The sequence below is a fragment of the Talpa europaea genome (genome assembly GCF_964194135.1).
Source record: "Talpa europaea genome assembly, chromosome: 2".
NCBI lineage: Eukaryota > Metazoa > Chordata > Mammalia > Eulipotyphla > Talpidae > Talpa > Talpa europaea.
In genome coordinates this window covers 136,324,266-136,346,016 of record NC_140068.1, presented here as the reverse complement: position 1 = coordinate 136,346,016, position 21,751 = coordinate 136,324,266, and the positions used below count along the sequence as shown (strand labels likewise).

General features: G+C 41.2%; 1 protein-coding gene across 1 annotated transcript in view; it reads left to right on the top strand.

The window, feature by feature from the left end:
* The window catches only part of EXOC2 (exocyst complex component 2), a gene marked incomplete at both ends in the record, with an annotated part of 142,375 nt that overhangs the window by 30,821 nt on the left and 89,803 nt on the right, over positions 1-21,751 (top strand). Inside the window, 5 exons of the mRNA XM_084228084.1 lie at positions 93-173; positions 8,959-9,104; positions 9,242-9,323; positions 10,097-10,199; positions 14,776-14,898. Of these exons, the coding sequence (XP_084084210.1) occupies positions 93-173; positions 8,959-9,104; positions 9,242-9,323; positions 10,097-10,199; positions 14,776-14,898 (535 nt within the window). The remainder of the gene's footprint in view (positions 1-92; positions 174-8,958; positions 9,105-9,241; positions 9,324-10,096; positions 10,200-14,775; positions 14,899-21,751) is intronic.

Here is a 21,751-nt window from a genome sequence, read left to right as displayed (position 1 = left end):
AATACAACCATTAAAAAAAAACAAAAACAAAAACAGTTGTTTAAAAATATCACTGTGATGCCTACACTTTAACAAGATTTTTTTTCTTCTAGCCATCCATCAAAAACTAGAAGCGGATGGCACGGAAAAAGTAGAAGGATCCATGACGCAAAAACTGGAGAATGTTCTGAACAGTAAGTTTTGTCCTACCACCCTAAACTATTTATGGATTTTATAACAAGCTTGAGTATAGTTCTTAGACCTGATTTCACAGAAGAAGGCACTACATGGCATTTTAGTATTTATTTCTTAGTAGTGATGATTTAATGAGCATAAAGTGGTATTAAAAACATTGACAATGAATGTCCTGTTTCTGCTTGCACTTTATTTATGAGAAATCATACTTTGAAAACAGGCCAGATACTCTTCTTAAGAAGTAAATTTTGCTGCCATAAAAGAGACCACTCTATAAATAGCATCACCCAAGATAGAAAACTGGTGAGAGGCAGAATTTAGGATCGACATTGACCCAAAACCTGAAAAAAATCTACTTGTGTTAATGCAGATGATATCAGCCCGTAGAATGGCAGATACTTTGCTGTCATTTATTTTATACCTTGCCTTTTTCCCCAAAGAATTTAAGGCAGCTGCATATTTAAGAGTGTCTCTAATTCTGAGAGAGTTTGCAAAATTGTGGGCCAAGAGAAATGGATGTATGCAGAGCTTTGGACCCACCCACCTCTCTTGTATGTTTGTTCCTGAAATCCTATCCCCCAGCTACTTATCCCACTGATTTGGAGGAAACTCTTCAAATGAATCAATCCCTATTAAATTATTAGTGGCTCAGAAATAAGTCATTGTCATTCACACTTATGATGAACATTTGACATGGAGCGACAAGGCCTGGGGGAATCGTGTTGTTTTGAAATAGCAGGATAGCATGCGATTTCCCCATGAACTGGGGTGAAGAATAAAACATTTTGGAGTCCCCACGTCAGAGCTCCAGCCTGCGTCCTGCTCTTCCCCCTTCACTTAGTCCCATGAACAGAACTTCTTGGACCTTTTTCTATCTGTCCTTCTACCTGGGGATTTATGATAAGAGTGTATCTTCTAGAAGAAGCTGTAATTTGATAACAGGTTTCCTCATTGGCAGAATTTGGGATTTAATCTAAAGAGTTTAACAGAACTGTAGATATTTTTCCCTCTGGTTATTATTATCTGTAGTGTTGTCCTTTTGCCATGTTGTTCTTTTGTCTGAGAACCCAGTGACCAGTTTTGTTGATGTGAATGTCTTCTGATTTCTACCCAAATAAACGTCTGCTAAAGCTCTGTGTAGTAAACACTGTGGGTCTCCGGAAGATGGTCCCAGCTCAAGGGTACTGTTTTCACTGAAGAAGTTGTCATCTGAGCATGATCTCTGTTAAAAACTGAAGTGATTTCAGTTAGTTTTTAGAAGGTGACTTGTAAAAAGGAACGGACACTGTAAGTATATCATTGGGTCAGTGAAAGAAAATAGATTCTTGTTAAAGTTGGGGAAAATTAGTATCGGTTTCACGTGTTAGGCTTTGCAGAGTATGTTAACACAGTTTTTTTCTTTAAGGAGTAGTGAGAAAATCCACCTTTGGGAATTGTGGTATAAAAATTGTAAGGGAAATTATTTTACTTCTGTTCCTTTATAACCACAAACTTTTTCTAGAAATGTGTCACATCCAGTTTCTACTGAAGTTTGCTCTTTTTTGGATCAAGCTGGGCTTAGTATAAATGGCTACTTCTTTATGAGATTCTTCTTCAGGAGTTTCTGGTAAAAAAATTTCCCTTTAAGTATGTTCCTTTAGAATAACCCCTTATTTCTAGAAACTTTTTCTTAATCAATTTGATGTGGATGTTTGCTTAGACTTAGCATAAGGTTTTGCTAATTCAGAGCAGCATGACCAACATTTGCTTCATGCTGGTTGGGTACAGACACTGTGTTTGGCCCAGTGTGTGTGTGTGTTGGGGGGAGGGGTGGCAGAGTCCTGTGCCCCAATGGCTATGTCCTGCTTGCCTGAGACTTCAGAAACTGTAAGACTTAGGAATCAGAAAAAAATTAAAGAAGTATCATGGAAAATTTAGCTTATTTTCTTTTGGAAAGGAAAGAAGTAGATTTGAGTATGAATTTAGGTTAGTTTACTTAGAATGGAAAAAGTAGCAACAATAACTGCTTTTTATATATGGTTGTTGCTGATCTTGAACGACACAGTTTAGGGGTACCAACCTCCATGCAGTCAAAAGTCCCCATGTAGCTTTTGACTCCCCAAAAACTTACCTGCAAATAGCCTGCTGTCGACTGTAAGCCTGAGAGAAAAGAATAAAGTTCGATTGTAACATATTTTGTATGCTATTTGTATATGTATGTTATATATTCTTAGAATAAAGTCAGCTAGAGGAGAGAGAATGTTATCGAGATAATTATAATGAAGAGAAAATAGAGTTATTTATCTGTAGTGCTTATTGAAAAAAAATTGCATCTAAGTTCACCCACACGTTTCAAACACATAACACTTGTTCAAGGACCAGCAGTGCACATGAAGTCGTATGTCCTTTTCCTGAATTATTTAACATGAGAGTTTTAAAAACATGGCAATGCTCCTCACTCAGCCTCCAAAGTGCAATATTGACTATCAGAAACTTGGGCCACGTTTTATTCAGAGTTTGAGATGTCAGAGCCTTGCATTAAACTTCTGTTTTGTTTTCACTGGTATGTGATTCTCATATTTACCTTTGCACTTAACCGTCTCCCTCTGATTTCAAGCCAGTGCTGCAGCAGTGCCTGTTCCCGAACATCACTTGCCCAACTCTATGTCCTTCCTGTCCCAGGAGGCAGGCAGCACTGTGGTGCAGGAGAGCATCGCTGAGGATGGGGACAGAGCTGCTGGGCACTCAGCCCATGGCCAGTGCCACTGAGAAATTGAGTGCTCATTTTGATTTCAGCTTAATGAATTTCTCTTGAAAAGAAAACTGCCCCACACAGCCTGTAGCTGCTGTGCTGGACAACGGTGTTGCCTCTGTGTTCACAGCAGCAACAGCCATGAGATAGCTAAGGCTTTGCGTGTTCCCTAAGGGTCAGGGGTTGCCCTAAACATTCTCTGTCTATTCATCCCTCATACTTGCCCTCTGGGGTGTGTGCTTATGTCTCCCTCCTATTGATGAAATCCCAGAAAGGTCGTGTCAGTAGTAAGCGGCAGAGCTGGGATTATTACCTAGAAATCTGCCTCCAAGTGTGTGGCTTAAACCAGGACAGACCTGGCTGTGCCTGGTCTTGATAGGCATGTGTTCAGTTGCCACAGGTCAGTGAGACACCCCATATCCCCCCCACCATGGTTCAGACCCACTGATTGCATCTGTAAATGACAGATGGCCCAGATGGTCAGTGACTTGCCACTGCCCCTATATGGCTGTTGTTGGTTCACACAGGCAGCAAAGTGCAGGGTGGCGCTGCCCCTTTGTCCCCCAGTGAGGAACCCACATGGTATTCTGCAAAGATGGGAGAGGGGATTGGCTCCTGAAGATGAAAGCACAGCAAATTGCACGTGATGCTCGCAGTGTAAGTTGAACAGTGGAGTTCAATTGTAATGGGACTGAGTTTTAAGAAGAGTAGCTGACTGGACATGTGGGCACAGCCACAGTTCCAGACGTCTCAATATGTCTGGCCAGAGACTTGGTGATAGTGGACTTCGGGATGGCACTGAGGAATGTGTGCAGAGAAGATGCTTATGGGAGCCCTGGGATATAAGCCGTGGACCTCAAAGTTGGATGAATGCCCTTAGAAAGGAGCATGATGGGCCTCTCTGGTGGCCTTGCACTTAAGTCTCAGCGCAATCACTGCTAAGACCTGAGTTCGATCCCCGGCCAGGGAGCTGACCCACATGGCGCAGCTGACCTCTCCTGTCTCAACTGCTGCTCTCCTCAGCAGTGTATTTCAGTGGATCCACCTGTTCTGCTCCCTACTCCGTTTCTGATGAATCTTCTCACTTCCCTCCCCCATCCCTTAGGCCTATGCCCTAGTTCTTCTACACACACAAATAAAGCATGGTGATCTGTCACTCACAGAACAGACTCCCTCTACAGAAATGTGACAGTGATAAAAGGAGGCAAACAGTCTTGATGATTTTGTTTTGCAAAGAAAAAGAATTTTCAATGTTTCTAACATTTTAAATTACAGTGCACTAACCTTACTATTTTTTTCATTTCTTATTGATGACCACAGTGAACTTTAATGTTCCAACAAAAGTGTCTAAAAGTCACAGCATGACAGTAATTTTCCCTGTGTGGTTAAGATCACTTGCTGGAGTCCAGCTTGCATGGCCATTTCTTGGTGTGGGCACCCACTCACTGCCTTTCTAAGTAAAAAGGGTTTGGAGGCTGGTTTTTAATGAGCATTTATTGAGCATGTGTTTGTTCTATCCCAGGTTGGGGAGACAAAACTTTCTCTTTGCTTCTAGGAGTGTGTAAACTAATGAAACATGCTGGCTCCCAGGCCAGCAAAGGTGGGCTGATGGGCAGTGGGTCCACGGTATCCCAGCATGAAGCTGGCTGCAGACGGGGAAGCAGGAGCCAGTTTAGCTGCATGTGAGGGGGGCCTGTAGACAGGGTGGGCTTGCGATGGGCTCTCTGTGGCCTCGTGGCTGTCATCTTTATTCTGAAGGTGACTGCAGAGCCACTCAAGGAGGTTACTAAGGGATGTGATGCTGCAAACTTTTCACAGAATGTTCAAGTGTCCAGTGGTGGAGTGAGAGCAAATCTTTCAAAGCTTTTAGCCAACGCATGGGCAATGGAGGTCAAGGAGAGGTGCGAGCAGGTGCGAAGGGTAGCACAGGGTCACTGGTTTGATGTGGGAAATAAGAAAAAGGAATAGTTAGTGTTAGCTTCCAGATTTGTGGCCTCCAGTGGAGGATGACAGAGCAGGTTTGAGGCATGAGAAGAGCAGTAGAGAGGAAAATGTCAGCTGGAAAAGGCCAGACACGTAGTCTGGGATTCCTGAGGGTCAGGGCCCCATTGTCTTTCCCGCTCTCATGTGTTCCTCACTGTGTCACACTAAGCAAGCTGAGTGACAGCTTGGGGCTTCAGGTGCCTACAGTATCAAAGAGGAATAAAAATTGTGCCTGTCTTGTGGGGATAAGCAAGATGAAAGGAATTAAGAATTAATACCTGTTTTTAGAATAATCAATAATCTGGGAGAATGAATATAAAGTCTTTAGAATTAGCCCCTAGCATGCAGTAAGTGTTATAGTGGCTGCCATTATTTATGTCATGTGTGACACAAACCTATAATCCAAATATATGTGAAAATGCTTGCAAAGATTAGCCTTATTATGCTCCAGACTCATCTCATCTTGAGATACAGATTCAGGAGTCAGCAGTATAAAGTGGTCATGGAAGCAACAGAATTGAGTGATTTACCCAAGTAATATGTGTAACATTAAAAAAAAATAAGAAAGCCAAGGACTTTAAACACTAAGGAATTCCAGTAAGGGTCAAGTTTATAGAAAGGGACTCAGCAGTATGCTGGTAATGAGTGGTATTCAAAAAGAAAGAAGGAAGGAAGGAGTAAAGAAAACTAACTCCAGCATCGACATTGCCAGTATATAAATTCTTCCAGCATGGTTGATTTTAAGTTTCCAACTTGACATGACTGATTCTTGAGAGTGGTGTGAGCCAACTTCTGCTCTGCATTCACCCCGAGTGTCCAGTTCTGTGCACTTGGTGTCATTGTAGAGCCCGGTATTGGGTGTGGCACTAACTACACGAGCAATATCAGTGATGATATTGTGCATGCACTGTCCTTCATTATAGATGACAACCTGGTATTTTCTGGAATCTGTTAAGAAACTGAGATACGTTTAGAAGGTTTCTTTGTGGTCTGATTTTGCTATGAATTTAAGTATAGATTTTAAAGTTACCTTAAATTTCCAGGTATTTTAGTGTTTCCTTCCCTACTCTCATTCAACTTGCCTGCTCTTGGGGTAAGCTGTGTTGTAGGGTGTGTATGTCTCTCCTCCCCAGCTCACATCAACTGGGGAATATAGGTTAAAAACCACTCCAATCTGCTGTCTCAAGTGTCTGTGCCAGACAAAGGAGCAACAGGGTGCTTCAAAATATAAGAAAGTACAGTGTTTACTTAAGTAAACTTGCTTGGGATGATAAGATGCCATTAGAGTGACATCACTAGCTTTCCTCGATGACAGGCTTTTCTGGCATAATTAAAACATTTCTCTGTCAGTGTTAAGGCCGTCAGCTCAGCAGACAGCTCTGTGCAGAACTCAGCTGGCTTTCTCTCCAGTCACTCCTTTTCTGCCTTTACTGAGATATAATTGATGTGGAACATGGCGTGAATTGAAGGTGTACTGGTATAGATTTGATACATGTCTATATTACCCTGACTGCTCCTTAGTCATATAATTCAATTCTTTTTGTGGGTGGTGATAACTTTTGAGGTCTCTCAACAACTCTCAAGTTTATGATACTGTGTTAACTATCTTCGAGTCACTATGTTAGCTCCCCAGAACCTTAGCATCTTCTAACTGGATGGACATCTCCCCTAGACCTCCATGTCCCACATATAGGTGAGACCAGACAGTCATTTCTCAGACTCTGTCTCACTGACATAGCTCTCATAGCCTAGTGCCCATAGATCCTTCCATGTGGTCTTTTGCTGTCTTGGCCCACCTTCTGGGGGTGGCCAGAGTGTGATCATGGCTGCATGACTGCTGGTGTCTGTGCCTAAGACAATGACAGTCACTGCCCAGTGGCTGAGAAGAAAGCACTGAAGTGGTGAGAAGAAAGCACTGAAGTTTTAGGTCTAGGCTCTGCCCAGGGCTGGTAGATGAAATAACAACACGCAGAGTCCAGAGGTGTGGTTTTCATAACACTTGATGTCTGAGGACATTTGTTCTGTGGTTACATACTATATGTTCAAGCCCTGACCAGCTCCCTTAGAATTGCGTGTTCTGGGTACAAGAAGGTGGAGGACAGGTATGCCACGATCAAGGCTCACAGGGGCAGCTCATGAAGATGTAAGAGATGCCTGACCGAGGGCTTGTTCACAACATGGCTTCATAAGTGGACAGTAATGAAGAGTGCAGAGTGGTAGTTTCGTTTTCTTATTAGTAGCCCTAGAAAATAAAAACATAAAGTGTGTTTTGTGAGCTGCTGGTGATTTTTATCTTTTTGCACGAATCTTAGTTTTACTGCCCTCATTTATAGAACATAATCATTCTGTAAAATTAGTTATGAACTCCTCACATCTTATTGTGAATGCAGTAAAATTCACAACAGAATCATAACTGATAGACAGAAATTATCTGCAAATTGCAATTATTATCTTGTGTCTTATAATTTATCTTTGAATGCACTAAAGAAAATGTTCTTTACATATATACATACATTTCTGTATCAATAAATTGTAATTACAATTTTATAATTTCTGCCTTGGGTTTTTTTTTTGTAAAATGTTTCTATTTATAAGTGGATTTCCTACAAGTAAATTATTTTCATACTTTTTAGAGGAGTTAAAATTATTAGTTGGTGGATTTTTTTTTTGTTACCTTTAAGGTGAGCAATATCAAATTTTTAACTCTTCGGCTTTTTTACCCCCTAAATTCCTATATTGTATATTAAAGAAAAAAATGCCTGGGTATTCAACATCCATAACTTACACATAAACTAATGTACTTTTTAAAAGTACTCAATTTCATTCACCTATCTATTCACTTCTGAAGCCACAATTCCTGAAGTTATATTTTTTAAATGCTAACAAAATATGTAGTAATTATTTCCTTTGAAAGAAAAACCCTAGTCATATTTGAGAGATTCATTTAGCTACCCTTATGCAGGCTGGTGGCAAGAAGGGGATATATTTTTTCTCATCTTTGAGTAGAAACTTAGTATTCTACATCAAACAGCATGTGGTGAAAAAAGCTATCTTGACAAAACAAAGTTTTTATATTAGGTCTTTAAAATTTCAGCAGAATTTAAACATTATTTAGATAAAACAATTATGTTACAAAGACGACTTTTAACACGATCAGGCCACCCACAGTGTGGACTAGGGAATACGGCATGCAAGCCACCCAGTGAGCCTGAGATCATTTTTTCATCTTTGCTTAAAGTGTAGTCACTAGACCAGATAATGTAGAAACTTTTTATGAGCAGCGATCAAACAGTCGAATACAGTTTATCCTTTCTCTCCCCTTTCCTTGTGGCTAATTAAAAATAATTCACAAGTTGAAAAAGTATAGCTATTTTTGTACACAGTAAATTTTATTTTAGATAAAGCACCTCTTTCATTGTAGTGATTCATATGGTTTGAGGATGTTTTAGATAAATATATGTATGTAATGCCCAATTTATGTATAATTTTGTAGGAATTAGCTGATTTAAGAAAGATTTGCTTAATGATATCATTAAAACTTTGTCATTTTAAATTGCTTGTATACTTTTCTGTGCCCGCTACCTAAGGAGATAATTTTACCAAGAAATAGGATTAGTTTTGAAAGATTTCTTTCGAACAGCTTTTCTGAAAAGTGTTTTCCTTGTTTTGTTTATTACCACATTCGTAGATACTCCGGGGAATTCAGTGTATGTGTATGAATGTGTGAGGGCATTTTAATGCAGTTCGAATGAGTGAAATAACCGAGGGGCCCATAATTGTCACACAATTTAGAGATATAGCTAAAATAGATGTAGGCTCAAATCAGACAATTCATTTGGGCTGGGTAAGGTTTTTTTTTAATTGGCTACCGTTCTCAACATATGAAAAAACTTTAGTGGACAAAATAGAAATGGCATTTTAGCAAATCACTAATGACCTGCAACAAAGCTGACTTGAAATGGCTGCTGTTTTTCAGCAGAGCTCCCAGGGCCAGCTGCCACATTTAATTTCTGTTGCTCAGTTACACCGTCAGTTTTTAACCTCAATTTCTTTTTGTCCTTGTCATGTAGGAGCGAGTACTACTGCTGACACATTATTTCAAGAAGTGTTAGGTCGAAAGGACAAGGCAGATGCCACCAGAAACGCCCTCAACGTGCTCCAACGATTTAAGTTTCTCTTCAACCTCCCTCTAAATATTGAAAGGAATATTCAGAAGGTAAATGCACGTCTCTGTGGCTTGACTGTGTGAGCGGCGCCGTTGATCTTAAAGAGTTAAGAGGTTTTCGACCTTAACACAGTGTCTTCTTTACACTTTACTGACAGTTTCCAAACTGTTTCTTTTCTTTTTTGAAGGGTGATTATGACGTGGTTATTAATGATTACGAAAAGGCCAAGTCTCTCTTTGGAAAAACGGAGGTTCAGGTTTTCAAGAAATGTAAGCTTTGTTTATTACTTTTACATCTTGTACTCCTTTTATAGGGAGAGTGTGGAACGTATTCTGTGAAGAATGATTCATGTGTTTTAGTTTTTGTTTATGTGGTGCTCTTTTAAAAATGTAAAAAAAAAATAGCAGTGATTTCAAAAATAACATCATTGCTTTTCTTACTGAGATTTAGTGAAACAAGCAGCCATGACAATGGCTAGGTTAGTCTCAGACATTCTTCGCTGCCTGTTAACCGTGGGCTATTAAGAAATATTTTGTACTGAAAAGAATCAACTTTAGATATTTTCTAGAAATGGAAACCTACATTTTAACCTCTCCTCTTCAGAAAGATCAACACATTTATGAATTCTAACATAAACTGCACAAATTTGAAATTATGTTGAATGCCCAGAATCACAGAAAGTGAAAAACTTAAAATGCCTTTGGTAATGCCTTGTCAACTGGGGGAAATGTCAGGAGCCTTTACTAAATTCACACATGAAATACCTAAGGACTCAGAAAATTTCATTTTTTTTTTATGGTAAATTTTCATGCAACAAAATGCACAGACCTTACACATCACAGGTCAGCAAGTTTGACAGACGCACACACCATGTACCCCACACCTCGACGGAATATTTTCATCGTTCCAGAAAGTTCCCTTGTGCCTCTTCTCAGTCAGCCTAGATGCCCCCAAGGCAGTCCTATTCTTCTTTCCATGATTTTCACTGCAAATCTCCCTTTTGTAAATCTCACGTCTTCTGTGTGGTTTCCTCTTTTAACAGATTATGCTGAGGTCGAGACACGGATTGAAGCTTTAAGAAAATTACTTCTGGATAAATTGCTTGAGACACCATCAACCTTACATGACCAAAAACGTTACATAAGGTAAATCTGCGAGAATTTTAACAAATAGTGCATGTGTGTGGTACTGGACTCATCATCTAACTCTTAAAGCTAATTTGGGGGAAAGTAAGGAGGCTGATGAAATGGTGAAAGGGAAGACAAGGAGCAGAAATGTAGGCACATTTGGCGGAGGGCATTGGACTCCTCTGGTCTCATAATAAATATGAGCACATGTGCTCTGTGAGGGAACAGCATGTTGCCATGAGGGAACAGCATGCTGCCTGCTGGGGGAGGACACATCCTCATTGCTTAGTCAGCACTTCACCCTGCTCAATAACAGCCTCCCCAACCAGTGGTGTGGGGGGGGTGCTGCACCCTGTGGGCTGTCTGGTGGGCCATCACTGATGGGGACTAGCTGCTGACCCTGGATGACCTTGTTGGTTCTTTTCTTTAGTTTTTCCATTGGTAAAATGGACAGGATATCACAATCTACACCCCAGGTAGTTACAAAGATAATCAAAAATACACTTACGTATTTAACATAGTACCTGGCACCTGGCGATTGATGACTGACAGATAGATAGATAGATAGATAGATAGATAGATAGATAGATAGATAGATAGATAGATACAGAGTTTATGACAGAATTTGGAGATAGTTAAAGCGTATAAATTAGATACTTTTTTATTTATGATTTAAAAATACTTTGTTTTTTCTGCCATACTTCTGAGAATCAGCTGTTCTTTCCCAAACTTAATGCCCTCCCTTTTTAATTAGTGACATTTATTGACTATCCATTCACTGTAAAATAATCATAAGCTATCTATACTTATGCATTGGACTTGGTTATTTTCAGGTGACCACTGAAAATAGTTGGTAGGCCAGGGGAGGGTCCAGCCTGAAAACTGCAGTGTTGGTGGGGATAAGGGTCTGCACCCAGAACCAGGACCCTGGCATTGTGGTGGGGGGATGGCAGGAGCTTGAGCTTGAGTCATTGTCAGCATGTTTGTTCATTCGGGGCAGTGGCAGTGGAGTGGAAAGCACTAGAATCCCTGCTGCCGCTCCCGGGCTCTGCAGGGACACAGACACAGATCCCAGCGATGTGGTGTCTGTCACTCTAGTTCTGCAGTGTGAGAACATTTGCCTTGGGCCTGCTTTACAGGTAGAGGCCCCTGAGCTCAGCCGCCCAGACAGTAGACCCACAGCTCTCTGTCTGGCTCAAGCCTGCCTTTGCTTCTCTAAGTTGTTCTGTAGGTGGAAAAAAAAAAAAAAAAAATATATATATATATATATATATATTGCAGGGATTTTTCTGGCCTGTAGAATCATAGAAATTTATAGCTAGAAATAAAATACAGGTGAATTACCCAACTGCTTTATCTTAAAAAACATAAAGACACAGAGTCCCAGGAAGGTTAGTGGTTACGTCCAGGATACTCCGTGGGCAGTGTCTTCTTGTCTTGAGTTCCTCTGTCTTCACTCACCATGCTTTGTATGTATTTACTGTTCCATTCTATGATATTTGCTTATCATGACCTGTTAAACCTTATTGAATGTGTGATTTGTTTATTAAATGAATTACCATTTATAGAGCTGACTCACATGCACTTCTTTTGAGTCGTTAACTTACCAGACGTCATTTAAGAGATGGTAGGCATCAAAAAAAAGATTGTATTAAATGGCCTGTTTATAAATGCTTTTCTCTTGATATTTCAAAGGGAAGAGAAGAAGAATGTCAACAAGAATGCCAAATAGTTTACTTAAATTTTAGTCGTTTTATATGTTATCCTTTTAAAATTATGTTTAATCATTAATAAATAGGAAAAATCACATCATAACCAGGCCAACTACCTGCTGGACTTTGAAATCTCTCATGAAAGGTACTGTGAGGACCATGTGGTGCAGAGCCAGCTTTATCACCAACAAAAAATCACCTGTATTAGCTTGATACACTTGAATCAGTTCTCCTACAAAATCAAAGTTATGCCTAGTTTTATTCACTATTTTATCTGATTAAAAATGTTCTGATTCTGTTCACTCTACTCCTCCTGTCTTAATGCTAGGAACTTTAGCAAGAGCAAAGTTCCATTTGCTTCTTCGATGTCAGTGTAATCCTACCCCTGGTAATTGTTAAAATGCAGTCAGAATATGGTTAAAAACTTTAATTCTTAAATTAGAAAAATGTTGAACTCATCATAATTAACATTCTTTACCTTTTCCCTATTTCAAAAAGGCCTTTTCAGAAAGTGTTCTTCGATATGCAGTTTTAAAAGAAATAGCAATACCATGTATCATATTCTAAACAAAGATCTTTGAAATGAAACTACTTATTTTAAAGCTCGGTACCAAAAGAAACGAAGAAACTTATTTGATTAAGTCAGTTAACCAAGGAAAAGTCTAGCACAGGTTGTACTCTTGAACTGAAATGCTCTAGGATTTCTGAGAGAGCAATTTATCCTCCTTTACAAAACCCTTTTAATGTGATACTTGTTAATAAGATGATAGAAGGAGCATTACTATTAGATTTTGCAAGAGCCTAGACAATTTACAAATGTAAACGTTACTAAAAAAGAAGTTTATTGATTTCTCTTGCCATATTGTCCAAACAAGAATCCTTGTGCTAGGCCCTCTGTGTGGCTGGACACTCCTTTATAAATGAAAAGAAAGCCGTTTTCCTAAAAGAACATGCCTCCACGTTAGCCCTGCTGTCCGGTCTGAGGACATCACCAGCATGGGGCAGAAGAATGGGCCTGAACACACCTTCCCTGGGACGAAGCTGAGACAGACCATCCCCAGCAGGAAAGGACAGAATCGTGCGTGGGGGAGAGAATTGACCCAGTTATATATTTGTCATATTTATATTCTGGACAGTAAAAGAGGAAAACATGGTATAAGAGGAAGAATCAGATTGGGTTCTGAAAACTCTGAAATGAACCACCTATGCAAATTCATTGCAATTTGTTAAATTTACATTTTCTTCCCAGGATGCTGGTAATTGATTTGTTGCATTTGAAAGCCTCTTTGCATCCTGTAAATAAACAGTGGGGGTTGAAGGGGGACGTGTGGTGTCTTGGGCAGCCCTATGCAGGGCTGGCCACCCGATTAGGGGCCTGTTTTGCAGGATCACCTGATGCTCAGCTGCTCAGAAGCCGGTTGTCTCCACTAACCCGAGCAGGCCAGAATCCGGGCGGGTGGTTCTCAATGTGATGTCAGATTTCTTCTCAGTGTTTTCTACTCCGCTAACTTGCTGCAAAATGCACTTGTGTCCCCTGTAATTAGGTGCTAATTGAGAGATCTATGAGTAAGGGAGTCTGATTGGAGAAATATGAGAGAGGTGTGATTACAGTTTGGCCACAAGTTACAGCTCGTAACCATTCATTAAAATTTATCATTGAACAAAAATCTTCAAACCACACAGCTTGTGGTTTAAGAATATTTTAAGACACCAGCTTTTGGGAGTTGGTTTATTGGATTTAACTTGTCAGACTTACCTATTTCATGAGAGCCAAGGGCCAAATCTTGAATGATATTTGGCAGAAAATTTTCAATCAAAATCTATTTCAATTGTCTATTGGCGTTTGGATATTTTATGTATAAAAAAGACTAACTATTTCAAGAAACTATTTGAAACTAAGAAAACTGCCCTATACCACATTTTCTAGGCAGACATTGTCCTGTGAATTAGAGTTTAGACTCAGAGCTACGTGCATGTCTCCTAATCTCTTCATGGACTAAGAGACAACCTGAGTTCCTGCCCGCACCCCCCCCCCCCACCCACTCCGTTTTGACTGTCTAGGAAACAGTGTCACACTGCCACCTAGTGACAGCATTTCAGCCCAGAAGGGAATTCAAGGAACAAAACCTGAAATTTTAAAAACGTTTGCCAGGGGTCTAACGCTGGCTCCATCTGTGTTTTCTGCCATGGCCAAGAACGAAGCAGAAACACTCTCTGAGCCAAACGTAAAGGTAAAGATGAGTTCTCACGTGCCTTTTTTTAGAAATGTCTTCACATGTGCTTCTTCACATGAGTAAACATGCTTCTATCTTTATAGGACTGTCCTGACATAGAGAAGCTCTGTCTTATCCTGATAAGTATATAGGATCACACAAGTTGTTTTTGTCCTTTTATACAGTCTAAGAGTTTTTTTGAAACATTTTTTTTTAAGATTTATTTATTTATTTATACAAGCACTGGGTACAGTCAGAAGCGTGGGAGGGTGAGAGAATTCACCAGAGCCAGAGTGGAGAGCAGAACAGGCAGACTGAAGAAGTACACTGCTGAGGGGAGCAGTGGGCGACAGGAGAGGTCTGCGCGCCACATGGGACCCTCACCTGGTGACCCGGGATCGAACCGGCACTGCAGAGGCTATGGTCAGCTTTGCATCTCAGCGCTCAACTGCTGCGCCACCGGGGAGGTCCCTAAAGTCTAAGATTTTTAATTGTCCTTGTGAAATACATGAAAAGGAATGTGAACTAATTTCACGTAGAACAAAGTATTGAAGGCTGATGAGTGCTTTATTAATTGAATTTAAGTTTAATTTTTTTTTTTTTAAAAGTAGCTTGTCCTGTGGGTGCAGAGAGGAAGCCCCTTGCTCAGTGCTGGCCTTGCTCTTCCAGGTACCTGTCGGACCTCCACGCCCCAGGTGACCCCGCATGGCAGTGCATAGGTGCCCAGCACAAGTGGATCCTGCAGCTGATGCACAGTTGCAAGGAGGGCTGTGTCCAAGACCTCAAAGGTAAGTGTTTCTCTCCACTTCCACCCCTTCTTCTAGAGCATGAGTTGGGGCACCCACTAGTTAAGGAAGCTGCCTTCACTTTCTTCACTTTCTTGCTATCAGTGCCTGTTTCCTTGCCTCCCCTCCCCCCTCAAGCTCCCTCCCCTCCCCACCCCACACCACCATGATACTTGGGTGAGGAGCAGAGCTGGGAGGGGAGCAAGCTCCCCATGTGCCCACTTCCATGGGGACTGGCAGCACTGATGAAGGTTTGGTTTGGGAAGCAGGTGTGAGAGGCCACACACTGTCACAAGAAAACTGTCCTTGGAAAACAGCATCAGTACACTCGTGGTTCCCTCTAGTGCATGCGGAGCTCGTGGTGTGCCAGGTGTGATGCCAAGTGAGTGAGCAGACCCCCACCCCCATCCTCGTGGATTAGACAGTGGACAGTGACAAGAGATACACAGGCCTCTCAGCCGTGGGGACAAGTGCTGGGAAATTAGTGGCTCGGAGATTTCCTCATTGCCTGGTGATATCACAGAGTTGGCCTTCCAGGCCTAAATGGTGTGGCCTGCTGCACACCGGCTCCATGATACAGCTACCTGAGCCCCCATTTTACATGTGTCCCTTGTTGACTAAAAGTTCAGTTGACACCTGGCTGTAAGGAAGAATGAAGTTAGGAGGATGCTTAAATGGTTGGGCTGAAAGGCATCGCAGAGAAGGCTCTGTTGCTTGAACCTGGAAGGATGTGAAGTAAGCTGAGGGCAACTCCAGCCTGAGAGAAGGAGCAGCTGTTGCAAAGGCTCTGAGGCAGGTGTGAAGGAAGAAGCCACAGCTGCATTCACATGTAGGAGATCAGCTTTTCTTTGTGTAATTCAGTCCTCCCACCAGTGGCCCAAGGTGGTGGGTATGGAGGAGATGAGAGCTATTCAGAAACTGCAGTTGACAGGACTACTGAAGAATGAGGAGGAGAGAGGGTGCAATGGTGGGTGATTCCCAGCCGTTGTGCATGGGCACAGTCGAGTTAAGGTGTGTAGACAGGAAAGTGATATTTCCCCCTTTGGTTGAGACAGGTTGGCCTTGGAGTTGTATGCCTTGCATGTGGAGATATCCATCAGGCTGTTTGGATTTCAAGAGCGAGAGATTTGAATGAGATCTGCTGGGGGCTGGTGTACTTGCCCACAAGATGAGAAAAGGAGGGCCTCCCTGGTGTCACAGAGGGTTAAGACGCAGCCTATGAGTCTATCCGTAGCCACTACAGCACGAGTTCGATCCCCGGCTGGCCAGGGAGCTACCCACATGGCACGGCAGTCCTCTCTTGGCTCTCCCGCTGCTCCCCTCAGCAGTGTATTTCAGTCAGTCTGCCTATTCTGCTCCCTGCTCTGTCTCTGGTGAATCCTCTCACCCTCCTGTGCATCTGGCCTGTACCTCAGTTCTTGTATGCATAAATAAATAAATCTTAAAAAAAAAAAAGATGGGAAAAGGAGAAAACTCAGGGCAGCACTTTGGGATGTGAGATCAACAGGGCTGGTAGAAGAGAAGCAAAGGAGACAAAGAAGGGGGTGCCGCTGGGACTGGGAGGGAAGGGAGAGGGTGTGACACTAGAGCCTGCAGGGGAGAGGTGTGAGCACAGGGTTTGAAAGTGAAGAATAAGACAGGTTCGTATTGTGAGTAGTGGGGAGTACAGAATTACACCCCAACCTATTTAGCAGGAATTTAAAGACGCTTCCTAAAGGAGGTGATATTTCCATTGAAGCTATAAATGAAGAAAGTCAGTGATTGCTTGCTATTTAAAAAGGCATTGGGAAGAGTGTCCCCTATACCTAGTGGGTGCTCAGTGAACAACTTCCATCCCCCCACTCTAAAGAGGGTGACACTGTCCAAACACAGCAGGATCTCAGAGAGGTCTGACCAAGGATTTTCCTACCTATGGTCATAGAAACAACCCAACTGTGTAATTTGGTTAGGAAGAAATTTGAAAGTCTGGGATGGGTGTATAATTTGGGATGACAACATCCACATTATTTGAAATGAGAGAAAGTTCCAGGAAATTTCATATTATGTTATTGTCATGTTCATACCTGAGAGAGCTGAGAAGCAACATCCCACTGTGAGGGGCTGATTCTTCCTTGAGACACACCTTTACCTTGGGGGACCCTCTTCTGCCATCCTTTGCTTTGAGTTGCTCTCCGTGTTCATCCAGAACTGCTCAACATCAGCAGTTCAGAAAAAAATAAATGGCCATAGTTTATATGTAACTGGAACCCTTTTTATTTACTCTGTCCAAGCTTGTTGTAGAACTTACTTGTTACTGGTGAAATAATAAAGGCACGTACGTTAAATGAGACAAGATAACACACCTGAAATGAACCCATTTGTTAGTGATGAACTTTGCTTAAAGGTTTTTGTCAAAAGTTTGTCCTTTTGATTAGGAAGAAAAACAACTTACAGCTCCTTGAACATGCTACTCTACAAATTTTGTGACAACACAGTGTAAATTTCCTCTTAGTCACATATGTATAGGTTCTAGTTAGATATAATTTCCCTTTGTCCTTCAGAAGGACATGCTTAACTGTGTCCTCTCCAGTTGTCACAAATACTCCTGATTTAAACAACACCGGTAATCCTAGCATAAAAGAGCCTTTTACTGGAAGATTGGTCTCTTTGGAGCTCACCTCAGAAGCAGCTTTTAATTATTTTATTTTGGAGACTTGCAAACACATTTAAAGGCAGAAAGGGTAATAGAATAATGACACGTCCATGTGCTCACCCTGGTTCCAACTGCCCTTACCTCAAGGGCCTTTGAAATAATCCTTGATTATTTCAGCATACAATTTTCAAAGACAAAGATGCTTTAGAAAATTGTAACGGAAACACCACTGTCATTACCTAAAGATTAGCAATAATTGATATCAAATTTTCAGTTAATTTTCAAATTTAGAGCAACTTTTACCATCTCCAGTATCTAAGTGCACAGGCACTGTGTGTTTTGAAATGACCTCCACATAAGGGCAAATAATAAGAAACATGGCACAAGATAGATGGAATGTGAGTTTCCTGGTATGGAAGGAGTAGCCGCTAGTAAAGCCAGGTCCTCTTGGACCAGTTGTCAGTAGATCCGATTGTCGCTGTTCATGCACGCACATGTCATCAGACACACGGCTCTTTCGTAGACACTCACCTGTATTTACACAGAGGATGTGATTATACTTAGTATGCGGAGACGTCTGTGTGGTCTGTTTATATAAAATATCTGCCTTAATCATAACTGTGCTGGGAGTCAGCAGTTTTTCTTCTGTATGACCTACAGCCATTCTTGTGATTGGTATCTGCGATTGCCCTAGGTATATTGTTTGACACATGCATGAGGAGATGGGCAGAGGCGTGCTAAATAAAGGTCATTTGGACTTTGTATGGTATGTGTTCTCCCAAGTGTGGCATTTTAGATCTGGAAGAAATCTGGGGAACTGTCCAGTTCCCTGAGTGACCTCAGGTCCATCTTGCATCTGAGGGGATGCCAAGGACAGCCCAGCTTCCCCAAGTCCTGGGTAGGGGCAGACCCAGTGAGCTGTCTGATTTCTCCCCCTCCCACTGGCCTGCACCGGGCATCAAGGTAGGACTGATGCTTTGCAGCGCCCCTGCGTTCTGTGGTTGACGCAAACTCTCATGAGGCAGTGTTGCTGGACACGATGGACGTGAGGGCCTCAGCCCCCATGTCTCATGTGCCTCCTCTTGACAAAGCCTCACCATCTTTATTCAGGCATCTTCCCCCACCCACTGAACCTGTTTTCAGAAAGCTTGTTGCTTTCCACATCTAAAGAGCGAGTTGTAAGTTCTTCTAGTCTCTCTGCCCATTGGACTGTTAACACCAGAGAAGAGACATGACTATAATCATTTAAAGAAATCCCCGGGCAGAACAATGGTGAAGAATGGAGACAGTCTTGTGAAATAAAATACAATTTAAAATAGTTAGACTGTAAATATTTCAGCCAGGAAAAGGTTTCTTGTTGTCTTTTAAAGTAAAGCCAGTCTTTGTGCTTGAATTTAAGAAACCCAATTAACATATAAATGCATTTTTTTTAAGTCTTAAGGTCTTTACATGGTGGTTTAAAGCAAAAATGTTAATTGTATTTAGTCTTGTGGTCTTTAGAGAAAATTTTATGAGCAGAGATGGTGATAGATTTTCAGAGACAGCAGTCCTAACGTAAAAAACACCTTTTTCTAAGAAAGATTCTTTTGTATGAGACATTAGTCAGTAGAGGTGGTTTATAAGGTTGATGTCCATATAAACACTGGATTGGATCTTTCTCTGGATTCCCATTTTTAATGTTAGCATGTCCTGAAGCTAAGGTGGCACTCTTTGGGACTCAGACCTGGAGATCACCCTTGTGTCTTCTTGCAGAGCACCCCTTACTCTGCCAGGGCTGCCTCCACATGTAATCTCTTCTAAGGGGAAATAAAGATGGGAGAAAAATTAGAATGAAAGATTAGTTTTCCAAAGTCTTGAAAGTTTAACTACTAACGGGAGAATTTGATTGTGTTTTTTTTTCCCCCCACAACCTGAACTGGTTAACCATTTCTGTTCCCTATATATACATCTGTGCCTGAGCCCGGCCCACAAAACTCTTACCCTTTGTAAGCGTGTCATTCATCTCTTAAAATTCCTGTGAAACAATCCAAAATTAGATGAAGTCTTCAGGTTTCCTGGCAGGAAGAGCCTTTGGTTAGTTAGCCCCCCACTGACATTCTCAAACAGGACTTTTAAAGGTGCCCTTCAAAGGTGTTTTTCTCTTTGTTCTGAAAATGAGTTTAACTCTTAAAATGTATGCTGGCTATTCTTAATAATGCTAGGGAAATGGCTGAGGCCTGCTTAGAGACTAATTACCCCCTTCCTTCTGATAAGCAGGTAAACTGGGACGCATTGGGATAGGGGTACAGTTAGGGACAATTAAAACAGCAATAGCTCAAGTGAGCTTTGGGTTCTTAAAAATACTGACCTGATAGACTGCTCTGTATTTGTGACTCAGGTTCCCTTTGCAAAGGTAAGAGATGATATATGTCACCCCTGCAAGGTCTATTCTGGGTCTTCACAGCACAGCTGTTACAGAAGAGAAATACTGAGAGCAGAGGCAAATTATCTACCATTTAACTACTTCAGACATTCAGCAGATTATTAGATTCAGTAGTCAACTGAAAGAATAGAAATGCTTATGTTTATCCAGTGATCTTAAGCTATAAAAAATCATTGCTTTCAACTCAAGCTCATAAAATACATGCCTAAATTATAATACAATATAATACAATAAATATATTGTAAAGCTAATGTACAATTGTGTAAATCTTTACAGTGTAAACTCATTTTTCTTGATATTTAAAAATGTGACTATGGCCTTGTGTTCAAATTATGTTCATAATTTATATTGCTTTTTTAATTGGGCTTGTTAGATATAATTTTGGTATTTTCATAATGTAGGTGAGATAGACTTACTGTATGCTCAATTCAATTGCAACCTCGATTTTAGGAAACTGGCATCAAATTCATCCAATTTCCTACAGAACTACAAAAGTATTTCTGTGGTTAAAAAGACAGTAAGTGTCTGGTTCCACATATATTAGCTCTCATTGTATTTTTTATTTTGAAGTTATCGTGAGGTTGTACATTAAGAAGGTTCTTCTATGAATTTCTTCTGGTGATTAAAAGAATAGCTTCTGCTGAATGTTGATCCTAGTGGTATAAGCCCAGAATAACGGGAGCTGGTTTAAAAAGAAATAGAGGGAAGGCAGCTGGGACAGATCTGAGACGGTAGCTGGTTTCCGTCTCCTCCTCCTCATGCCTCTGTCCCTTCTGACGCAGACCCCCCCGGCTTCATCTGCACACTTGTTCTTTGCCTGTTGTCACTGCAGATTAATTTTAAAATTGACTTTAGAAGATGAAATGCCTCATGGGATTTTACTGACTTGCTTTTAGACCTATACGTGCTAAAGGAGATCTGGAAGAAAGTGGGCTGGGAAGAGAGAAGCAGGAAAGTGCCAGTGTGTGATTAATTGTGGTAAAAAAATCTCTCCGCAAAGGGGTGGCCTGCTTTTCCTTTCCCTTTCATCCTATATTTTAGAAAAGGGGGGGGGGGAGTGATGTTCAGTGTGGTGTGCATAACATCAGAAATTGTCTCTGTTGTTTGTAAACAGGAGTTTGAGTATAAATTTCTATAAGCAACTTTAATTACCTGAACGCAGACCCACGGGTTTTTGCACAGTGATTGTGGGTTTTTCTTTTAATCTGGTTTGAAAAAACAGAATAACTTCCAAATGAAAACTAAAACGAGTGATTATGGCACTTTCTTGAAAGTTGGTTACTGAGACCATGAGAATTTGATTTATTTTTTTCGGACAATGTCCCTTTCGTCAGTAGACCCTGTGCATGTGAGGGCAGCTGTCAAATTTCACAGGAAGAGTTGGATCGAGTTCTTTTTACTCGTTTCTTCCATTTTACACTCGATCCTCTTCACTTTACAACGAATGCTCTATCTTTGTTGGATCAGACAGGCCAGCAAGGCTCATGTCAGAAGGATGTTTCAATTTGTTATCTGGCTATCTGGCAGCTGGTTCCTTTCTACTGTCTTGGCCTACTGTACATCTGAAAGAAGACTTCTTGCAGCTGGGAGCCATTTTATGTCAACCACGTCCCCTGCCCTTACAGAAAAAAATTTCTGACAACCAACGTCAAGCATGCACCGAGGCTGGCATTAACTGGTGATTTTGAAACAGTCGTTAGGACAGATCTCTTAATTGCTGCATTCTGTCATGCTTGTAATATTGCTGTTAAATATTCAAAGCATGTTTTCTCCATCCAAATCTATACGTAACTGCAAAAAATGTGG